General features: G+C 35.5%; 2 protein-coding genes across 10 annotated transcripts in view; one reads left to right on the top strand and one right to left on the bottom strand.

The window, feature by feature from the left end:
* LRCH3 (leucine rich repeats and calponin homology domain containing 3) overlaps nucleotides 1–24,592 on the top strand; it is a 120,954-nt gene that overhangs the window by 31,524 nt on the left and 64,838 nt on the right. For all 9 annotated transcript variants that reach the window (XR_010406206.1, XM_045903041.3, XM_045903039.3 and 6 more), the window contains exons 2-3: nucleotides 20,186–20,330; nucleotides 22,063–22,189. Coding sequence is in view for 8 of the 9 variants with exons in the window: in XM_045903041.3 (XP_045758997.1) it covers nucleotides 20,186–20,330; nucleotides 22,063–22,189 (272 nt within the window). In the remaining variant the exon portion in view is untranslated. The remainder of the gene's footprint in view (nucleotides 1–20,185; nucleotides 20,331–22,062; nucleotides 22,190–24,592) is intronic.
* Nucleotides 16,260–17,028, bottom strand: LOC135361916 (transcription factor BTF3). Its single transcript, XM_064573937.1, has one exon. The coding sequence runs from the start codon at nucleotides 16,990–16,992 to the stop codon at nucleotides 16,504–16,506; it is 489 nt and encodes a 162-aa protein (XP_064430007.1). The 5' UTR covers nucleotides 16,993–17,028; the 3' UTR covers nucleotides 16,260–16,503.

The raw sequence follows: 24,592 nt of genomic DNA, 5'->3' as shown, positions 1-24,592 counted from the left end.
TGCTTCACTCAAAAGTCAAATAGGCTCAATGGCACTTTCTCTTGGAACGTGCCTCTCTCATTTTTTTCCCCCTTTTATCTCAGGAATGACACACCATAGTCATGGAGCCTGAATTTTTAAACTCTAATGCAGAACACTTAAAATTAGCATCGGATTTTGAAAAATTTTCAGCCCTTGACATTTTTGCTACATACCCTATACATTTCCCATTCTTTTTTTCCTCTAAGGAATTGAGATTTCTTCCTGGCCCTTCCTTTCTGAAAAGGAATAGTAATCTTAGAAGAGGCCATTTATCTTTTCTTTCTGCTTCTCCAGCTACTGGACAATGGTCAAAGTCCTGACTCGACTCCTTTGACATCACACCAGGGGAAGGTGGAGGGTGCCTCATTACTGCTGGGTAGAGGTGGAAATCCAGGTTCCCCATGTGGTCTCCACTGACTCTACGTGGTGGGGGGAGGAGGGCGTGATCTTCTGGCAGGCATAAAGTCCCAGCTCCCTGCCTGGCCTTTGACCACACCAGTGGAGACTGGGGAGGAGCCACAGAAATGCTGAGTTACCTAGGCCTGCAAGGGTGGAAATTCAGAGTTTAGGCTCTCTACTCAGCCTTTTTCAGCATGGGTGGGGGTGAGGCCACAATTTTTTCTGAGGTGTTTGGCTGGAGTCGGGCAGTAATTGTTTGATTTGCCCCTTTCATGGTCCTTTGGCTAGAGAGAGCAGGCTTTTGTTGGGACCTTTATTTTTCTTCTTGTTTTTTGGGTCTCTGCCCATGGGTGTTTCTGGGTTGCCAACTTGGAGACATTAACTCCAAGTCTAGGATAAATGAGGCAAAAAGAAAACCCAGGGAACTGATCACTATGTTGTCCTGAAGTCCCTAGTTGTCTTCTTTTAATCCTCTAGAGTCTTCTTATGTTTGTGTTAGATACAATGGCTAGGGTTTTTACTTGCACTTAGCAGGAGGAATAGGGGAAAATATATCTGTTCTGTCTTCCTGGAAGCAGAAATCTACTTGGCATTTAAAATTGTATAAATTTACTACCTTTGATAAAAAATTAAAATTAAAAACAATTTAAAAAAGAAAACCCAAGAATTATGTACAAATATTGTGACTTTAGAATGAAAAACATTAGAAAATATTCTCATTTCTGACCTCCCTGGGTTACATAATTTTACTAATAACTAAAATAAAATTATTTTTATTGCATTCTCTCTCAACAAAATTTTCATGGGAATGACATACGTAGTTGAAAACATAAAGGAAAGGGGTGCCTGGGTGGCTCAGTCATTAAGCGTCTGCATTCAGCCTCAGGATTCTGGGATCAAGCCCCACATCGGGCTCCCTGCTCAGCGGGAAGCCTGCTTCTCCCTCTCCCACTCCCCCTGCTTGTGTTCCCTCTCTTGCTGTCTCTCTCTCTCTGTCAAATAAATAAATAAAATCTTTAAAAAAAGAAAAAAAAGAAAGAAGGAAAACATAAAAGAAATACCTAAGTATAGGGTGTTTTTTAATGTGGCAGATTTAAAGAGAAGTTTCAAAAGTGTAACAAACTTTTATCAGGTATCCCCCAGTATCTTCGATTCATGAGCAACTGTGTATGGCCTTTCTCCTTGGTATTTGTTAGCCTGTGGGAAGCACCATGAACAGTATCATTGTGGTTTGTTAAATAGTTATCAAATCACATTTAAAATTAATACTTTTACATAATTCTTTAGGGACTTGAACTTTTTATTTCCTCTTGAATGTGTATTTTAGAATTTTTTTATAGTTTGTATTTACTATTTCTTTATATGTTAAAGGATATTATTATTATATCCTGTTAAAATTTACATTGTTCAGTGTTAAAAATCTCTTTACAGAGAGTATCTGTCATAATCTCGGTCCTTTTTAACATTCATAACAGTGACTGTTCTCATAGAAAGTGATAGTACTGTATATGTGGGTATTGCATAATGGGCTTTATCTGGTAAGGATGATGTCATTGCGTGGGATGGCCTGAAGGAATTATTAGAAGAACATAGGACTTTTGACTGCTAACATTTTTAAATAAATACCATACTGTTGAAAACATTAATTTGTGTTTGGTCTAGAATGAACCTAGGTTTTCCTGGCTTGGCTCTAGAGATTTAAAGAAAGAAATTCTGTCATAATTACATAACTGAATACATTGAGATATTGGACATTTTTCTCTCTGGGAAAGAGAAGTGGAATTAAGAAGTAAAGAAGTTAATAAACAACTGACATTCCTTGTTACAGTTGTGAGACTAACTTGAGATTTGATGTCCAAAGATATTTGGAATTTTTGTTTCTGTCATTTCTGTATTATTTAGTTTATTGCTGAGGTGTAAGATATGATTATTAGAAAAATTCATAATTTTATAAAGAGATTTTTAAGGTACATATCACTAAATAGAGGCAGATTACATTGATTTTGTTACTTTGAGTACTACACATTCAATTTGTTTTTAGTGTGGTAAGATATATGTGACATAAAATTATTACCATCTTAACTATTTTTTTAAAAAAGTACAGTTAAGTACATTCACATTGTTTTGCAACTATCACCACTATAGCTACCTCTAGAACTTTTTCATCTTCCCAAACTGAAACTCTATCTATTAAAGTTACTTACCTCCTCCTCCCAGCCCCTGGTAACCACCCTACTTTTCTGTCTCTATGAATTTGACTATTCTGGGGACCTCATATAAGTGAAATCATATACTATTTTGCCTTTTGTGTCTAGCCTGTTTCACTTAGCACATATTTTCAAGGTTCATTTACGTTGTAGCATGTATCAGAATTTCAGTCCTCTTTAATGCTGAGTATTATTCTATTGTATGCATTTTACTACATTTTGTTTATTCATTCATCTTTAATGGACATTTAGGTTGTTTCTACCTTTTATCTATTGTGAATAAAGCTGATACAAATACTGGTGTGCAAATACCTGCTTTCAGTTCTTTGGGGTATATACTCAGAAATGTAATTGCTAGGTAATTTCATGTTTAATTTTTTGAAGAATCACCATACTGTTTATAGGAGCTGTACCATTTTACATTCTTACTAGCAAGAACAAGGGTTCCAGTTAACCCCATCCTCATCAATACTTGTTATTTTCTGGCTTTTAAAAAAAAATAATAGCCATCCTAACTGATGTGAAGTGGAATCTCATTTTGGTTTTGATTTGCATTTCTTTAATGATTAGTGATGTTGACTGTCTTTTCGTGTGCTTATTGGCCGTTTGTGTATCTTCTGTTCAGGTCCTTTGCCTAATTTTTTAATTGGGTTGTTGTTATTGTTGAGTTTTAGGATTTTTTTATAATATATATTGAATATTAATCTCTTATCAGATAACCCATTTTATTTTTAAATCATGTTGCAGAGGGTTGGTGGTGATGTGGTTGTAATCTGACCTAGTCTGTAGGTATGTCTCCTACATTTCCTCTACTAAGGATCCTTCCTTATGAATCCCTTTATAGAGCCCACATTTTAAAAATTAACTACCGGGGCGCCTGGGTGGCTCAGTTGGTTAAGTGACTGCCTTCGGCTCAGGTCATGATCCTGGAGTCTCTGGATCGAGTCCCGCATCGGGCTCCCTGCTCGGCAGGGAGTCTGCTTCTCCCTCTGACCCTCCCCCCTCTCATGCTCTCTCTCTCCCTCTCTCTCATTCTCTCTTTCTCTCAAATAAATAAATAAATAAATAAAATCTTTAAAAATAAAAAAATAAAAAAATAAAAAATAAAAATTACCTACCAAATATTCTTTTTATTTTTCTATTTTATTTAGAAATGATTAGTTTTTAAGTTTTTAATAAAAAACAAAATAGCTAAGTAGAGATTTGTTCAGCATGAAATATCCAATGTTAGCATACTGAGTTAACTTTTTTCTGGCAATTAAAATTGACCTTAATAAGTCAACAATTGGGGCACCTGGGTGGCTCAGTTGGTTAAGCGACTGCCTTCGGCTCAGGTCATGATCCTGGAGTCCCGGGATCGAGTCCCGCATTGGGCTCCCTGCTCGGCAGGGGGTCTGCTTCTCCCTTTGACCCTCCTCCCTCTCATGCTCTCTGTCTCTCATTCTCTCTCTCTCAAATAAATAAATAAAATCTTTAAAAAAAAAAATAAGTCAACTATTGTGTTAGATGCGAAAGACACAAAGCTTTTGGTCTCAAAGAACTTAAAATCTAATGAAGAATTAACAATACCACGTGATAATTACTATGGTGGGGTAATAGAAACAGTGATGGAATCCTTTGAGTGCCTAGACAAGTCAAGGGAAGTATAATAAAATTATGTTTGAGATGGCTCTTGAAGGAGGGACGGGAATTACCAGGGTGTAGGGACTGATGAGAGCCTGAAGTTCAGTGATACTTCCTTTGAGAGGGTCCTTAGGGTTAAGAATCACTGGTCTATATGACTTTGAAAACCAAGGAGGGAGGGAGAGCCAGCCCCTGTGAATGAGAGGAATTAAGAACATTGTGAACTAATAAGCAAACACCCTAAAAAATGTCTTACTGTATGTGTGTGTGCTAATAAGCAGTACACAATGGCCAAAGCATCTATTTTTTTTTTTAAAGATTTTAGTTATTTGAGAGAGAGGGAGAGAGAGAACATGAGCAGAGGGGAGAGACAGAGAAAGAGGGAGAAGCAGGCTCCCCACTGAGCAGGGAGCCCCACACGGGGCTCGACCCCAGGGCCCCAGGATGACGACCTGAGTGGAAGGCAGACACTTAACCAACTGAGCCACCCAGGCACCCCTTGTTTTCCCTGTGTGCTTTAGTTAACCTGTTCATGCATAAGAGCTAGAAACACTTGAAAAAATTCTTTATAGAACTGATTAAGTTCAGGCTGATCTGTCTTGATATGAAAAACTTAAGTTTAAATTCAAGATATTTGTATTAATTGATTCAACTGAATTAGCTTACTTTGGTTGTAATTCAGATAGGTGGCTCCTTTTAACAGATATGCCACCACATAATTTCTTCTGATAGCTTACATGAAAATAGGGAGAAGAACAGAGGGTCAGAAGAGAGAGTGAATTAGATCTGGTGGGTCAAAGGAAGGGATCCCAGGTGGCTTAGTATAGAAGTCGGACACTGGTCTGAGAAAAAAGGTGGTGTCTGGCTTTGGGCTGCTCTAGGAAGTGTCCTCTGGAGAATGGCAATGGTAACAGTTTGAAAGAAGGGGCAAAACTGGAGCAGATTCCTAAGAGCAGAGAAAGAATTTGTTGAATTCAACATTTGAAAAACCACTTAGATGTTTATAATTGTTTTCTTTAAGAGATTTAAGTTATTATTATTATTATTTTTTTAAAGATTTTATTTATTTATTTGAGACAGAGAGAATGAGAAAGAGAGAGCACATGAGAGGGGGGAGGGCCAGAGGCAGAAGCAGGCTCCCTGCCAAGCAGGGAGCCCGATGCGGGACTCGATCCCAGGACTCCAGGATCATGACCTGAGCCGAAGGCAGTCGCTTAACCAACTGAGCCACCCAGGCGCCCGAGATTTAAGTTATTATTAACAAGTTTTTGTGTTATAAAGAATTAGGGATTTTTCTTTTTTTGTTACCTTATCAGAAGTGAGCAATAAATACTATGTTAGTAAAATAATTATGTTCTTTTTTCTGGATCTTGTGACTTTCACAGTCTCAAGCTTTCTCATTTCACAGAAATGGAAAGTTACAAATTAGCTGGGAGGAAAATAAATGTTTCATAAAAAACTTCTTTCAGGTTTAAGGAACCATGCTGCTGTAGGTCTTTGGGCTCAAGTTTGTCCCCAGAAAGTAGGACTCAAACACTTCTAAGTCATATGATCATAAAGTTCTTAAATAGATAATGGAAAAGACAGACTTGGGAAAAAGTACCTCTTAGCATGCTTCTTACCTGCAAAAAAAGGTAAAATAATTGAAAGCATCTCACTGAAAGTGTTAGAGTAAGAGAGTCTGAGATGTTCTAGAGATTAAGATGGTGATGGTAGAATTAGGACTAAAATCTAACTATATTATATGTCTCATTTAAAGATTTTATTTATGTCTCATTTAAGATAATAGTGTTTCTCTAAATTTTATTGTTTCTGGGTATGGTTTTGAAAACTTTTATTGGCAAAGTATGTGATAAACAATATTTCAAGATGAAAGCAAATACAGTTGGTCCTTGAACAACATGAGGGTTAGGGGAACTGACCCGCAACACAGTTGAAAATCCATGTCTTAACTTTTTTTCTATGTCTAACTTCTGACCCCCAAGATTTAACTACTAATCCTCTACAGTTGATGGAAAGCCTTACTGATTAAACATAAAGTCCATAACACATATTTTATATGTTATGTGTATTATATATGTATTCTTACAATAAATCTAGAGAAAACGTTAGAACTATAAGAGAAAATACATTTACAGCACTGTATTAAAAAGAAATCTCCACATAGGTGGACCCGCACAGTTCAAACCCATGTTGTTCAAGGGTCAGCTGTATTATAAAAATTCAGTCACAGTTAAGCATGGTCTTTATGGACTAAAGAATTGAGTTTGTTTTCTAATATAATGTGAAACTGGAATCCATTCTAGGCAGAAATTCTTGTTCTTTCCTATGTGAGCAAAAAGAATCTTTGAAGTTGGTTGATGTTTTTTGCTTTCTCTATATTATTTGAAAAGGGAAAATGTGTAATATATTTGAATGATATCTAAAAATAAGGGAGGGAAATTAGAAAATTACAGGAATATATATGTATATGTTGTAAATATATGTACACCCTTTCTCATTAAGATTTAATAATACTTATCTTTGTTATATATTTCTTTTTTTTTTTTTTAAGATTTTATTTATTTATTTGACACAGAGAGAGAGCACAAGCAGGGGAAGTGGCAGGGAGAGGGAGAAGTAGGCTCCCTGCTGGGCAGAGAGCCTGATGTGAGACACGATCCCAGAACCCTGTGGTCATGCCCTGAGCCAAAGGCAGACGCTTAACCGACTGAGCCACCCAGGCGCCCCCTGTTATCATATATTTCTTAACTCTAACATGTTTCACTACAGATAGCCACATGTATGTATGGTGATTTAAACCCATTAGGTATACCCTTTCTGCCTATCAAATTATGGTAGGTTCTGGTTTCTTTAATTGTACCCTTTTCTCCAGCCTTCAGTAGCATTTTTTTCACTGCCCTCTAGGCATCACTAACAGTCTCTGTGAGGCCCCTTAGGGCCACTACCTGATGCCTTCTTTTAAGCCAATGCCAGATGTTTTAAGTTTTGTCAGAGCAGCACTTCAATTCCAGGTACCAATTTCTGTTTTGCTTGGTTATGGCTGTGTAACGGACCATCATAAAGCTTGGTGGCTTACCAAAAAAACCCAACAACCATTTATTCTGAAACTTTCCTAGGGGTGGCGGCTTTCCCTTCTGTCTCCTACCCCCATCCTCCAAATTTAACTTGCCACAGAAGTTTCTGTTACACAAGGTTGAGAGAGAAATAGCTAATTCCAGAACTGGGACATGGAAGGTTGCAAGATAAACCTGGAACATCTTGTTGTGCTAGAATATGAAGAAATTCTCAAAAAAATGAAGATGGCATACCAAAAAGATACAGGAGTTCTCATAATCAAATCTGGATCATAATGGATTATAAGCCTTTGAATAAAAATGAAAATCCAAGTCCATGTAGAAAATAGGACTATAAATCAATGTGCTAGTAATTTTTATAAATAGGAAGAAGGGGAATATCATAAATTAGAAACACTTTGTATTTCAAAATGGAACAAAGATCCAGTGTTATTATTTTATATACCTAAAGCACTCTTTTACAGTTGTAACCTATTTCAACTTTTTTTAAAATTATGAAATATTTGGGGTGCCTGGGTATCAGACTCTTGATTTTGGCTCAGGTCATGATCTCAGGGTCCTGGGATTGAGCCCCACAGTGGGCTCCACAGTCAGCTGGGAGTCTGCTTGAGAATTTCTCTCCCTCTCCCTTTGCCTTTCCCCCTGCTCTCTCTCTCTCTCAAATAAATAAATAAATCTAAAATATTTATCTAAGTTTGATACACATAATAGTTTTTCCCTGAATAGTTGAATTTGATTCATTTTATGTAAGTACTTGCTTAGAAATAAATTATTTTCAATCCAGGTTATGTGATACTTCTTAAAACAGCAAAAAAAAATCATAAAGATAAAATTGTGATTTGGTATTTTTTCACTATGTTAGTTATGTTACAGTCTTACTGTAGCTGAAGCTCTCTATAGATAAGGGAGGACAGGATTTTTACTCATTTCTGAGTCGACAGTTTTTGTTTTATCCATTTATTTGCTCATTTTTTGAATGAATATTTTATTGAGCACCCTACTATGTGCAATGGCACTACTAATTTCCAAATGTACAGAGTTGAACAAAGCATAGTCCCTACCTTTATAACATAAGAGACTCATTAGATATTTGCTGTATGAATCTAGATTTTTATACACCCCCTCCATTAATATTAAGGATGCTTTTTACAATTTTTTAGGCTTTTTTCTTTAACATATTATTTTAAAACTTAACAGTATCTCTGAGGTGAATTTGACATTGAGGGTAAGATTTTTGTAAATGTGGAAAATAATTAGGCATTTTATTGCAAATGAAATGCCCTAGAATAATTTTTATTGAAACATTTATTTAGTTATTTTAGTTAATTGAGACTTTCATGATTTATCCCTTAACCAGAAATTTTCTCATATTTTTATCAGGCCAAAATAGGCTTTTCATGCTTTGCTCAACTGAATAATACATCCAAGGGCTGTGCCAAAGAGTGGTATAGTTGTTGGTTCACGTTAGAAGAAAAGATAATGGCTGGTGAAAGACCAAGGCCATATTCAGGATATGATACATAGAAGTAACAATAGCTTTATTGCAGAGTTGTTTATTATCCAGTTTGTGGCTTTTCACAGTACTTTGCAAACCTCAGTTGAGTGTGCAGTCTAGAATACAACCTAGGATTGACTACACAGACACAGAGATGGAAATTTAGGAGGTTTGTGTGACAATAACTAGTCTTACGAGTATGTGTGAAATCAAAAGCTTAGTCTAGTAACACAAAGATACGCTAACCTTTGCGCTTCTTTAATCTCACTGAAAGATAAGGAAGTTGTTTTAAACATTTTAATGTAAATCATTAAGTAAATGTTTTTTGCATTTTTGCATTTTAGAAGTATGGTATACTGAATGCTATATTGCTTCTTTTTGGTGAACAAAGATCATAAATTATTGTATTGTACTCTGCTATATTCTATTATCTAGTACAATTCCATATAATTTGGGGAGTTTTGTTTTTTGTTTTTGTTGTGTTGCTCTCAACCGTAGAAAGCTGGCTTTATGTGTGCCTCTTTGCGTTTTATAGTTTATGAAGTGATTTTCCATGCATTGTTTTATTTGATTCTTAGATTAGGCAGTGACAAAGGAGATAAAGAGAAATGAATGGGTTCAAGATACATTTGGACCAGTAAACTGAGAGTATTTGTTGATAGGATTAGATTGGACAAATGAGAAAGGATGATTCCAGAATTCTGTCTTAAGTAACTGGATAGACATTTCCATCATGAGATAGAAAATACTGGAAAAGTGGTATATTTGCAAATTTCTTTGGCATTAGTGTGTAAAAATAGTTCTCAAAGCTAAGAAGTCTTTTTTCCCCTCTACAGAAAAACATGAGGTAATTTTAAGCATTAGGTTTATATACAGGACTCAGGACACTGCCTGTAAATGAGAATTTCCTACACTAGTTAGTCACTAAGTCAAATGTAGGTAAATTCTGTAACTGTATTTTGCTAGTTTGAACTTGAGAAAAAAATTAAACTATCAGTCTTTGGTCTAGCTGAGCACTTTACTATTTTGAACATAATTGAGATTCCAGTAGTAAAGAAGAAAAGAGCATAGTAATAAAAGGGCTACATCTCTCAGAAATAACATGACCCTTTTAAAAATCCAAATACATTGGATAATTATGTTAAATATAGAGTGTTTTGGTTAAAAGATAAAGATTGTCAAGCAATAAAAAGAAAGCAAAATCTATGTGCTGTTTATAAAAAACACATTCAAAATGTAATGATCCAGAAGTTGTGAAATTAAAGACTAGAGAAAGATATTCTATAGCTATATTAACTATATTAGTTTCCTGTGCTGTGTAACAAACCACCACAAACTTAGCAGCTTAAAGAACTTAATGGTTTCTTTGGATCAGGTGTTCAGGCACAGCTTAGCTAGGTCTGCAGCAGGGCTTCAATCAAGGTGTTGACCAGGACTGAGTTCTCATCTAGAGGCTTGACTGGGGAAGGGTCTGCTTCCAGGCTCCTTCAGGTTGTTGGCAGAATTTATTTCCTTTCAATGGTAGAATTCATGGTACCTTGCTTCTTTAAAGCTGCAAGAGAGAGAGACAGACAGATATAGCCACAGGAATGATATCACATCTCCTTTGCAATCTTCTGTTGGTTAAAGGCAAATCTAACCAATAGAAGTACAGTTGATTTTTAACAATATGGGTTTGAACCACATGGGTCCACTTATATGAAGATTTTTTTATAGTATGGTACTATAAATGTATTTTCCTTATGATTTTCTTAATATTTTCTTTAGCTTACTTTATTGTAAGAATACACTATATAATACATATAACATACAAAATATATGTTAATTGACTGTTTCTGCTATTGGTAAGGCTTCTGATCAACAGTAAGCTATTAGGAGTTAAGTTTTGGGGGAGTCAAAAGTTATACCCAGTCTTTAACTGTGTGGGGGGTTGGCACTCTTAACTCTCCCACATTGTTCAAGGATCAAATGTATATTGGTTACTTATGAAGTCCCACCCACACTCAATTGGAGGGGGTGTTATACAAGGGCATGAACATGGATCATGGGAGTCACATTAAAATCAGTCCACCAGACCAACCAAAGGAAGAGATTTCAAAGCAAAGAACAGTACTAGGAATAAAAGAGGTAACTTAAGAATTATAAAAATTTGATTTACTAGAAAGATTTAATAATTTAAAATTTTGTAGTAATGTAATAACAAAATCCCAAAATATATAAAGAAGAGGTTAAAGAATTACAGAGAGAAATAGACAAGACAGCAATAGCAATGGTAACAGAAGACTATAATATACTCCTTTGAGCAGTTAATACAAAAAAACTGACCAAAAAAAGTAAAGATGAGCCTGAACAATGCAGTCAAACAGATAGGACCTAGTAGACATAACTAGAACATTGTGTCCAATGTAGAATGCACATTCTTTTCAGACTCACACAGACTATTTATAAAAATGGGCCATATGCTGATCCATAAAGAAAATGCAGAAAAATATCAAAGGATTGAAATAACAAAAGAGTATTCTTTTACCCTAATGAAGTTGTTAGAAATCAACAAAAAGGTAATTAGAGTATCTTTAAATGTTCAAAAATTAAAGAATACATTTCTGACAGAATGAGACAAGAAATCATAATGGAAATTAGAAAATATTTCTAATCTAATATACTTAAAAATATATATTCTCGAGATTCAGCTAAAGCAGCACTTGAAGGGAATTTTATAGCTTTAAATATGTATATTTGAGAAGAACGGTCTAAAAATTAATAGGCTAAGCATCCATCTCAATAAATTAGGAAAAGAATAACACTATCCCTCCTCCAAATAAAAAGATGATAAAGATAGAAACAAATTAACAACACAGGAATTATACAGTGAATAGGGATAACAAAGCCAAAGTTGATATTTTGAAAACACTAATGATATTTTCAAATCATTGATGAGATTGATCAAGAAAGAAGGTACAAAATTCAAAGTCAGAAGGAAAATAGAAGGCATCCCTTCAGATGCTATAGACATTAAGAAAAGAAAAGATATTAGAAACAGCTTTTTGCTAATGAAATTGAAAATTCTGATGAAAATAGCAAACTCCTAGACTCTAATAACTTAAAACTGATTCAGGAAGATTTATAAAACCTAAATATAGGGTGTCTGGGTGGCTCAGTCAGTTGGGTGTCCAACTCTTGATTTCATCTCAGGGTCCTGGGATTGAGCCCTAAGTCAGGCTCTGTGCTCAGCACAGTTTCCTTGTCCCTCTCCCTCTGCTCCTCCCCCTGCTCGTGCTCTCTCTCCCTCTAAAATAAATAAATAAAATCTTAAAAAAAATAAAAGATTTATAAAACCTAAATAATTTTATAAGTATTAATGACATTTATTCAGTTGTGAAAAATCTTTGTTTTAAGGGAAATTCCAGGACCAGATGGCTTCATCAATGAATTCTAACAGGCTTTTTAAAAAGAAATAATTTGAGGGGTGCCTGGCCTGCTTGGTTGGGAGAGCATGTGACTCTTGATTTCAGGGTCATGAGTTTGAGCCCCATGTTGGGTGTAGAGATAACTTAAAAAAAAAAGAGAATTTAAACTTTATATAAACTCTTTTAGTCAAGAGAAAAAAAGGGAATATCCCCAAATTAAATTTTATGAGACCAAACAACCTTGATATCAAATCTTGACAAAGTTAGTATGAGAAAGTAAATACTCCAGAGTATTATTATGAGTATTTGTGATAATATATGCTAAAATCTTGAAACAAATATTAATGAAGTGAGTCCAGCTAATATAAAGGATAAAACATCATGACTAAATTGAGTTTATCTCAAGAATGCAAGATTTGATGTTAGAAAGTCAATTTAATTTCATAATAATAGCATAAAGTTTTAATGAGAAAGACAGAAATCAATTCTACACTAATGGAATAAAAGAACAGTGGAATAAAGGAGTAAAATTAATTCCATATTAATATAAGAAAAGATAAAAATCAATTCTACACTAATGGAATAAAAGAACAGTGGAATAAAGGAGTAAAATTAATTCTATATTAATATAAGAAAAGATAAAAATCAAAGAGGGCACGTATTGAATGGGGCACTGGGTGTTATACGCAAACAATGAATCATGGAACGCTACATCAAAAACTAATGATGTAATGTATGATGATTAACATAACATAATAAAATTTTTTAAAAATCCTATGATCATCTCAATATGATTTCATCTCAATAGATGAAAAAAAGAGATTGATGAAAATTCAACATCTATTACTGATAAAAACTCTTAGTAAACTAGGACTAGAAAGGAATTTCAGAGACACCTGGGTGGGTTCAGTCAGTTAAACGGCTGCCTTCAACTCAGGTCATGATCTCAGGGTCCTGGGATTGAGTCCCACATCTGGTTCCCTGCTCAGCCTGCTTCACCCTCTCCATCTGCCTGCCACTCCCTCTGCTTGTGCACTCTCTCTCTCTCTCTCCCTGACAAATAATAAATCTTAAAAAAACAAAGGAATTTCATTAATCTGATAAGGAATATCTACAGAAAACCTTTGGAATTAGGAACAAGACAAAATACCTTCTATTAACCCTTTTATTCAGCATCATACTGAAGAGCCTAGCCAACATTGTAAGGGAATTCAATAAGTAAGTAAATAAATAAATAAATAAGTAAGGATCAGAAAGAGAAAAAACCACAAGCTTTCGATATTCACATAACCATGTAATTATGGTTCTAGAACTATCCAAAAGACTCTACAGATAAATTACATCAATGAAAAAAAAGCTCATCAAGAACGCCAGATACAAAATCAATATATAAAAATCAATTTTATTTCTGTTAGTAACTAGTGGTTAGAAAATAAAACTAAAAATATATGTCATTTATAAAATAATCAGAACCGGGGATAAAGCAAGTAAACAATGTATAAAATCCTTTTGAGGAAAATTATAAAATTTTATTAATAGATAAAGGTGGCTTTTATTAATTAATGGAGATGTTCATGGATTGAAAGATTCAATATTGTAAAGGTGTTATTTCTTCTCAAGTTGATGTTTGATTCACTACAATCTCCAGCAAGTGTTTTCATGAAATTAAACAAGCCCATTCTAAAGTTTATAAGGAGAAGCAGAGGACCTGGAAAGCCAAGAAACACTTGAAGAACCAAGTGGTAGGAATACCTTAGCAGTTTAGGAACACATCACTCTGCTAGATGTCAAGAATTATTATAAAGCTATAGTAATTAAGATTGAGTAATATTGACATAAGGATGGACAAGTAGTGCAGTGTATTAGAGAGCCTTCAAATAGACCCGTACAAACAGACACCTGATATATGACAAAGGTGTTATTGACAAATAATAGGAGGGAAGATGGTCTTTTCAATAGCTGTCACTGGGACAAGTGGGTATCCCTGTAGGAAAAATTGGAATTGGCCTCCTACTTCACATTATACTAGAAAAAGCAATCCCTGGTATAGTAAATGTGGCAGTCAAACTGTAAAACCTTTAGAAGAATATATCTTTATAAACTTGGAATAGGGAAGGTTTTCTTTTAAAACTGTAAAAACCACTAACCATAAAGGAAAAGATTAATAAAACATTTCACTGTATTAAAGACTGTCATCAAAGATACCAAAAGACTGTGAAACTTCAAACCACAGAGTGGGGGAAGATATTTGCAACACATATAATTGACACCAGATTCAAATTCACAATTTGTAAAGATGTCCAACAAACCAAAAGACTCTACAAGAAAGGAAATCTATGGCCAATAAACACGAAAAGCTGTAGTACCTCATTGATAATAAAGGAAATGAAAATTAAAACCACAATGAAATACTACTGTGTGAAAATCTTTAAAACATAATAAACATATTAGGACATCTCACAATAACAAGTATTGGCAAGGACGTGAAGCCACAAGAACTCTTTCACACTGCTGGTAGATGTGTAAATTGGTACAACCACTTTGGAAAACAGTTTGTCATTCTCTTGTGAAGTTGAAGATCCATATATCTTATTACATGGCATTTTCACTGCTAGATATTTATCTAGATTGATGTGTAATTGAAATGTTCATCAGTAGTAGAATAAGCAAATAAATTGTGGCATGTTCATATAGAAGAGAACTATGAAGGGCACCTGGGTGGCTCAGTTGGTTAAGCGACTGCCTTTGGCTCAGGTCATGGTTCCCGGGGTCCTGGGATTGAGTCCCACATCGGGCTCCCCCTGCTCTGCGGGGAGCCTGCTTCTCTCTCTCCCTCTGCCTGCCACTCCCCCTGCTTGTGCTCTCTCTCTCTCTGTCAAATAAATAAAATCTTTAAAAAAAGAGAGAGAACTATGAAGACAGTGAAAATGAAGGAACTACTGCAGGATACAACTTACATGAAAACAGAAGGAAACTGATTCTCCCCTAAAATCTCCAGAAGGAATGTAGTAGCCCTGCCAGCACACCTTGATTTTACCCAATGAGACTTATTTCTGACTTCTGACCTCCAGAAATGTAAAATAATGGAATTGTGTTGTTTTAAGCCACTGAATTTGTGGTAATCTGTTACAGCAACAATAGGTAGCTAATACTAAAAATTATAAAGTGTTAAAACTATCAAGGAAATGATTATCACTAAAATCAGTAGATTGGTTTCTCTTTTGGAGGGAAGAGGTTATGATCAGGAAGAGCTACATTGGAGCTTCTAGGGTACTGGCAATATTTTATTTATTTGAATGCATATATGTTTTATGTAGTCTTCTGCACATACAAAGTTAGCATCATTGCTTTTATTACCAGAAAAAGAGTTTTAAGAATAATACATACCCATAATTTTTTAAACTGAAGGTTATTTCTTAAAGGCTTTTTAAAATTTTATTTATTTATTTGTTTTAGAGAGAGAGAGAGCACGTGCACGAACAGACAAGTAGGGCTGGGGCAGAGGGGGAGAATCTTCAAGCAGACTCCCCGCTGAGCCTGGGCTGGATCTCACAACCCATGAGATCACGACTTGAACCGAAACCAAGAGCCGGATGCTTAACCAAGTGAGCCACCCAGGCGCCCCTAAAGGCTTTTTAAAATCACATTTCTTTGACTATGAAATTATTTCTTCCTGGAGGGAGTATGACAAAAAATATTTTTTATAAACCACTAGTACTTTGCAGTATTTTCCGTAATATGATCAATGACCTAAATGACTCTTTTATAAATTTATAGCATGTAAAAAAATTACTCAGTTAACATAAGGAAGAAGCTACTTGTCTTCCCAAATTGAAATAAAAATACAATTTAAGTGGGAGAACTTATAAGAACCCTTAAAACTCTGGTTTCAAAAATAGATTATGCCTTAAATTTGCTAAATATTAAAAAATTAAGGAGTACCCATTTATTGAAATGCATCTAAGCCTAGTGTGTATCTTGCTGTTATTTTTTTTTTTTTTTTTTTTTTTTTTTTTTTTCCTAGGCAAAGAACTTTATTAACCTTGTTTCAAACTTTATTCCCAGGCTTCTTCAGCTTAACTAGCTGCAAAGAATGAATTGTGTATAAGCAAAAACTGAAAAGAGCTGCAGTGTCCAAGGGGCTTGGGCTTAAAAATATTAGAGATCTAGATTTTATCAGATCCACGAACAAAATTTTAAAAAGCAGTCATAATATAAAATAGCAGCTCCCAGTAACTTCTTCAAGTTTTATGTTCTTCAGAAGTTGACTCAATTCAGTTTGCTTCATTCTTGGAAGCTTCATCAAAATTCTCCACAAGATCTGGAACTTCATCATCATCATCCTCTCCGGTAGCAAGTGGTGCTTTTCCATCCACAGATTGTTTGGGCAGAGCTTCAGCCAGTCTTCTTAAACTAGTCAGACTGTCTGCACCAAGTTGGTTTAAGATACTGGGTAGCATTTCTGTCAGCTGCTTTGTCTCAGCATGGCCTGTAATGGTGAAAGTGTTCGCTGCCAGTGATGCCTGAACTTTGGGGTTGTTAAAGTGGATCACTGTTCCTTGGTTTGTGAACATATTCACTTCTTCAATACCAGAGATATTGTTTACCCCTAACTTCTTTAAGGAGAACTGAAGTTTTTTATCATCTGCTGTAGCCGTTCTATGAACCACCTTCTTCTTTCGGCGAGCAGTTCCTTTCCCACCAATGCGCACTTGTGCTTGCAGTTTGGCGAGTTTCTCCTGGTTCATGATAGTTTCTTTCATCTTGTTGGAGCGGAAATGGGACCGCGCGGGGGAATAGGGGGGTCTAGGGGGTCTCGGGCGGACCAGCTGAGATTAGGAGCACACACGCGGGGACGCAAGATGGCCTCTTGCTGTTATTTTTTCCCTGTTTAGTATGGGGGTAAAAAAAAATGATGGAAGCTATTTGTTTCATTTTTCTGGATTTTAAGTAATTTAAAGATTTATTTATTTGTGTGACAGAGAGCACATGAGTGGGGAGTAGGAGGGGGGTAGAAGCCGACTCAGCAGACCCCCCTCACCCTCCCCACCCCACCCCTGCTGAGCTCAAGCCCAGGAGCTGACCTGAGCCAAAGGCAGATGTTTAACAGACTGAGCTTAAATCCTGTTTGTTTAAGGGATTAAGCATCATCCCTGCCTAAATTTAATTTGTTGCCTGGAGCTTTCATTTTGGAGGGTTAAATTTAAATAAGGAGCAGTTTGCAATGAATTTAATTTCTTTCATTTCTTCAACTTTTTTTTAAGTTTATGTATTTATTTAAGTAATCTCTACACCCAATGTGGGGCTAAAACTCATGACCCGGAGATCAAGAGTCACATGCTCCTCCAACTGAGCCAGCCAGGCATCCCTCATTTCTTCAACTTTTAAAATTATACTAGTAAAATTTAAATAGGAATTGATAAAAATAATTCTTGTTGCATTTAGTATGAAAGAAATTGTTTATAGTGTAATTCTATAGGGAATTTTTAGTCTTAAGTACTTGATGGTCTCTGTTAACCAGGGCTTTAACTTTTTCCTAATGAATACAATATGGGGAGGCATTTTGGCAAGATGGTGATCTGTTTTCCCAACTTCAGTTACTAAGTACCAATTCAGAGTGAAACCAGCTCTGAGACTTGCAGGCTGGAGGGCCTAGAGGGAATATGTGAGTTTGGGAAATATACTGTGATCCAAATGAAAACAAGAGGCAAAATCCTATGGGGCAATTATCAAAATTTATAAGTTCTCAGAAAGAACTATGCCCCTGAGTGGAAGCTTACTTCCAATGCATCGTAGAGATTGCTTCTGCTGTTTTGGTGTTAACTGCCTTTCAAGGGACTCGAGCTTGGAGGATGAGGCAAGCCATGAATTGGCAAAGGAAAATAATTCATTTAAAGGAATGCCTGCAGACAGACAGATGAACAAGGATTGCATCTACAAGTGATTTCAGTGAAAGAGAACAGAAATAGAAACTGGAAGAGAGATGACAGATTTAACAGGCAAAACAAAATAAATTATCTTAGATTTTCAAGAGAAACAAAGAGACATGCTTCTAATCATGGTGTAAGAGAAAACAGAAAGCAGGGAGCTTTTTTATATATTAATTTGTGGAAAGGGTGATTATTGTTGAGACTCAAATTCCTGGTCTGGAACATTAAGTAGAAGAGTATACCAAAACGGGGCAGTGGGAGAGGGGATATATATATATATATATATATCCATCCATTGATAGATATATCCATATATATATATGGAAGGAGAAAGAGCAAATGGAGGAGATACAACAACTAGAGATAGAATAGGCAAGCATTTCTCTGGTTTAGAGAAAGATTGAAAGAGCCTATTGAGTTCAGACCAGAGTGGTGAGGATGGTGGGGAGACAAAAAAACATGCTGTTTACAAAGGAAAAGTCACGTGCCAGACTACTCAATGTGACACTGGAAGCTAGACGGTAATAAAATAACATCTGCAGGTTCCTAAGAAAGGACCTGTGCCTATACCTAGCCAAGTATTATTCACATGTTATGGTGAAAACAAGATACTTGTGGATATGCAGTAATACAGGTCCTCCATTTAGGGGAAAAGTTCTCAGTAAATGATTCTCACCAAATAATTACCAACAAAGACTTTAAGGTAGGGCATAAGAAGAGGGAAAACAGTGGTAAGCAAATGAATCTCACAGTATATTTAACTAGATCTAAATGGATAATGATGGAGTGACTTTATTTCAACACATTCCCTGGTCTTCTGCATTTCCTGAAAGTTTGCAGAAGCTTCATTAGACGCAGGTTCTGTTCCTCTGGCAAGACTGTAAATGATGTTCTGTTCTTCCAGAGGGAGGCCTACAGTTTCTGATTATCTTATTGTAAAGACAGCTGTTAATACTCAGTTCTAGATCCATTAATTCATTGAGGGTTGCAAAATGGTGACATTCTATCATTTTTCATTTATAGCTAGAACACTTATACAGAGACGCTTCCTTTCATCTGTTTGGTTATTCAGTGATACAGTTCATATAGGAAAGCCAAGTTAAATGTTTTCCCCTTACTTTATCAGTTTACAAGATAATGAATTGGTTCTCTATCATCTTTTGGGAGGGAAGGGGGAGATGTCATTATAAACTAGTATAATTCAATATATGTGATACATTTGAGTCCTTTGCAATTATTATCTTTATTGAAGCTAAGATTGTCTCATCTTTGGCCAGTGGGAGCAAAAATGGTTCCTGACTCCTTTTGACATGACCCTGATAATCTTTGACAGTAAAGAAAGGGGCAGTATAATGGGGTGCCTAGGTGGCTTAGTTGGTTAAGCATCTGCCTTCAGTTCAGGTCATGATCCCGGGGTCCTGGGATAGAGCCCCGTGTCGAGCACCCAGCTCAGCAGGGAGTCTGCCTCTCCCTCTTCCTCTGACCCTCTCCCCTGCTCACACTCTTGCTTGTTCTCTGTCTCTCTCAAATGAATAAATAAAAAGTCTTTTTTAAAAAAAAGGAAAGAAAGGGGCAGGTTTTTGTTGTTGTTGTTGGGCTGGTTTTTGTTTTTGTTTTTTAGTTTTGCTTTGCTTTTTTAAAAACCTCAGAATGTTGTCTGTGCTTTTGGGAAGGTGGATTTTAGGATCCATTTGTTTCCTAGGATATTTGATACTTAGTATGATCTTTGGTGTAATTGTAGGGAGATATGCCTTAGAATTTGTGTTACTTGCAAAAAATACTGGTTTTATTTTTTAAGTATATGTGAAGACTCAGAAAGAATCAGTATTTCCCAGCAAAAAGATGGAGAGGTGTATGTTAAAATGGTTTTTTCAACTGATTAATAAATATTTGAATGTTTACTCTGGACCATTCTTCACGATGGGAACTCTTGGGAATTCAGACAGTCATGAAACCTGCTTATTTACCTAACATTTCAATAAAATAAGTTCTAAGGATTGATCTTAAACTTTATTTTTTCTTTCAGATCTGTCACGAAATCGTCTCTCAGAAATTCCCATAGAAGCATGTCATTTCGTTTCTCTTGAGAATCTCAACTTATATCAAAATTGTATTCGGTATATACCAGAGGCAATTCTAAACCTACAGGCTCTGACATTCTTAAATATTAGGTAAGGATGTTGTTTCTTTTCTTTTTTTTTTTTCCTTCTAATTTTTAGTTTTATGTGGTATTTTCAGTTCTCTCTTCCCTTTCACTAAAATTTACATTATCTGTTCATATCTGCAGTATCTATACAATCTTCTTAGGCTGAATTAACAATATTTCCTATGTCATTCTAGTTTCTCCCTTTGTCTTTAGCTTTGCAATAATTAACAAACTGTAAGGGTCATGAGCCTGATAGGCTTGCAATAGGCTTGTAGCTATGATTCTCCAGTTACATTTTCAAATAAATTTTATCAGAAGAGAATAGATCTGAAAGTACTTTTACTCTTGTGATTTTGTATTTTTGTGTACTAAGTTCTGAATGTGTAAATGCGTTTATTTAACTCCTTTCTATTTTTTCATATCTTGGAAGACTTCTTTCGCTATTTTTTTCATTATAAAAGTTATGTATGTTCACTGGAGAAAATGAGCAAATGTAGAAAAGTATAAAGAAAATTCATCAAAATGTTGTATCTGAGTTATAATTATAGGTGATGTTTTTCTTTTTCTCCAGGCTTTCAGTCAAATTTTTAAATGAGTTTTTCCCCTTGGCATGAAATACTCTTTGGAAATATTTTTATATGTAAACATTGTGTACCATTTATATACTTCTAAAACTCGTTTTCCCTTTCAGATATTCAGTTTATTGCAGTTTTTTGCCATGATAAAAATAATACTGGCAGAGACTCTTGTATGTAAATGTTTATTTTTCTCTTTCCTTAAGGTAAATGTCTAAGAATAGAATTATTATTTTTTTAAGATTTTATTTATTTGAGAGAGAGAGTGCGACAGAGATGGAGAGAGCATAAGCGGGGAGGAGAGCTCGGAGAAGCAGTCTCCCTGCCTGGCAGGGAGCCCGATGCGGGGCTTGATCCCAGGACTCTGGGATCATGATCTGAGCCAAAGGCAGACGTTTAAGCGACTGAGCCACCCAGGCACCCTGGAATAGAATTATTATTGATTTAAAAAGTTTTAAAGGCTCATGATCTGTATTAGTCAAATCAGCAAAAGGTCTTGGAAATGGGGCCAATTGACCCTAGAGATTAAAAGGTTAAATCTATATAAGTAAAATTTTAATTTATTTTTATCCTAATGATAGATGTGTACTTTTAGTACTGCTTTTGCATGTTTTTGTATAAATAAAAGATTCCACACCTATATTTCAGCTGATGTGACATATTTGAAATCACAGCCTGTCACTTGTTTTCCATAGAACCATATTTGGATCATTTATATACATTTGATTATAATGTATGTAATGATGAGGGAAGTAGATTACAACTACTTTTATGTTTATAAATCTTCTTTGGAAGACAAGGGGAGAGGATGAGAGTCATCTGCCGTATTTTTAAATTACTTTATACATAACATTAACTAATAAAATAATAATATGTTTTGTTTATATAGCACATCATTATTTACAAAGGAGTTTTATGGTATAGGGCCCTGTAGAATAGGTAGAGGAGGTATTAAAATCCTCAATTTACAGATGAGGAGTCTGTGTAAAAAGCAGATAATGCTGTGCTCAAAACCACAAAGGTGATAGGTCAGGAAATGGAGACTAGAATCCAAATCTAATACCCCATTTGTTCCTTCCAAGACTTAACGTTTGTCACTTTACTGAATATAGAATAGGAAAGATGGAAATTTTTTTCTTGAGTGGTGGGTTCTGACTCTTCTTTTTCTACTTACCCATTTAGTCGGAACCAACTGTCAACATTACCAGTGCACTTGTGTAATTTACCATTGAAAGTCTTAATTGCTAGTAATAACAAATTGGTGTCACTTCCAGAAGAAATTGGACATCTCAGACATTTAACAGAACTTGTAAGTTAATGTTTTACTTTTTTACGGTTCCCACATGTATGTATATCCATAGTCATACCATGCTCTGTTCTGTGGTAAAGACCCATTATTAAGGTATGTTTTTTAGTTTTTTTCCAAGTATGAATAGTGAAGTTTTGCTGTTGATCAGTACTGAAGTGCTTCAGCACAGAGTTAAAGAACTGAAAGTACAAGTCTAATTAGGCCCAGATGGACTGGGAGAGGGTCATTAGAATTAAATTTTAACCAATATTCAGTGATTTCTATGTTATTAAACTTGTGAGATACAAGTTAATAATGCATTTCAGTTTTGCAAGTTAAATCTTAATAGCATCAGTGTTCTGATTTTGGTTAGCCCCTATAGGGGAATGGGCACTGCAAAGATCAGGCTTTTTTTTTTTTTGCCTTACATGCTATCTGTAGCACCCCTCTCCCTCTCTAAAGTAAGCTATTCTTTACTACCTTATGTTTTCTGAGAAGCATAACTTTCATTTATTACTCCTTGTTACTCTTTAGTGCTTATGTTCTGGGCATGGGAATGGGACTTTTCCCATTTAATCACCACAGTAACATTATGAATTAGGTGTTATAATTATCATCATATTAAAGCTGAGGAAAGTGGAACTTAGATAGGTTAGGTAATTTGCCCAAGGTTCCATAACTGAAGTAGAATTTGAAACCAATCTACCTCAACTTCAGAGCCCATGTTTTATATTTCTGATATGATCAAATACAGTTATATCCATTGAGATTTGGGAGGATAGTTTCTTGTAGGTTTATTAACAAAGATAACATCATAAACAAAAAATACACATATAATTTAACTGGACCACACATTAGCTCTCTCTTTTTTTTAGGTGGATTATGAAAATAAAAGGTCACATGTAAAAATACACAAATATATTAAATCTGGAGTCTAGATACTAAACCACTATTTATTTAGAGACAATTAGGTCTAGGAAATAAAGTCCAAAATATGTTTGTTGGCATTTCTTCAGAACTTGGGTTATTAACATGAACTAACAGTAAATTTTACTTGTGATTCAGATTCTGATATTCAAATCATTTAAACTTTCTGTTTCTGCATATTGAATCATAAACACCTAAAAGATAGATATATCTTGCAGAAGGAGCTTTTAGCTTTCTACAAAAGAGGTAAATTGATACCCTCAGTCATAAAAATAGTTTGTGTCGGAGTGAGAATTAATAATCTCAAAGCTCCTGATTCCCACTTGATGGAACGTGTTATCACAATATCCATATTGCTTTTATCCTTTATTTCCTTTTTTATAAAGTTTATTTAAGTAGTCTCTACACCCAATGTGAGACTTGAACTAAAGACCCCATGATCAAGAGTCACATGCTCCTCCAACTGAGCCAGCCAGGTGCCTCTATTTCTCTTCTTTTTTTTTTTTCCTTAAAGATTTTATCCATTTGGGGCACCTGGGTGGCTCAGTCGTTTAGCGTCTTCCTTCGGCTCAGGTCATGATCCCAGGGTCCTGGGATCAAGCCCCTCATCGGGCTCCCTGCTCAGCGGGGAAGCCTGCTTCTCCCTCTCCCACTCCCCCTGCTTGTGTTCCCTCTCTCTCACCGTGTCTCTCTCTGTCAAATAAATAAATAAAATCTTTAAAATTAAAAAAGATTTTATCCATTTGTTAGAGCGAGCATGAATAGGGGGAAGGGCAGAGGCAGAGGGACAAGCAGACTTCCCACCAAGCAGGGAGCCTCATGTGGGGCTCAATCCCAGGACCCTGAGATCATAACCCGAGCCAAAGGCAGACGCTTAACTGATTGAGCCACCCAGGTGCCCCTTCCCTTCGTTTTTAAGTGAGAGTAAAATTTTGTCTTTCAAGATACACATTTTCCAAGAGAAATATAAATTACTATTACCTTCTAGCTCAAGCTCAATTTTCCCTATCCTTTCAACTTCTTTTCCTTTTAACTTTGATGCCTAGAGCATTGGACTAAGAAGTATAGCTACTGATTCTACTTCAGTCATTAATTGGTAGGAAAGATAAAAATAATACTATTTTCTCTAAGAATATTATGGGAAAATGTAAAAATAATGTTTGAAGATTATTGAAGTTTATTGAAGATTATTGAAGTTTTTGGTAAGTGGTCTTTTCTAATAGTAGGTCTGTTACTGTTGTCTTTTTACTCATATCCTAGAGGAGTTCTAAGTGTTAATGTGACATCTTGGAGCTTTTATTAACCTAGACAACTTCCTGCTGTTACACATGGATTTATACTTTTTTTCTGGCTGGTCTCAGAATTATGGAATTCTGAATTTGTCAATCTTGAAATCTGTAGTTAGCCTCTTCTCAGAACTAGTGGAGTCAAGCTGTTGACTGAGATGCCAGAAGGCCTACATAATACATGTATTGGTACCAGCTTGATCGGATGCCA

This window comes from Mirounga angustirostris, unplaced genomic scaffold (genome assembly GCF_029215605.1).
Source record: "Mirounga angustirostris isolate CCGP_5_RB_7025 unplaced genomic scaffold, mMirAng1.0.hap1 SCAF_1, whole genome shotgun sequence".
NCBI lineage: Eukaryota > Metazoa > Chordata > Mammalia > Carnivora > Phocidae > Mirounga > Mirounga angustirostris.
This window is presented reverse-complemented; position numbering and strand designations above follow the sequence as displayed.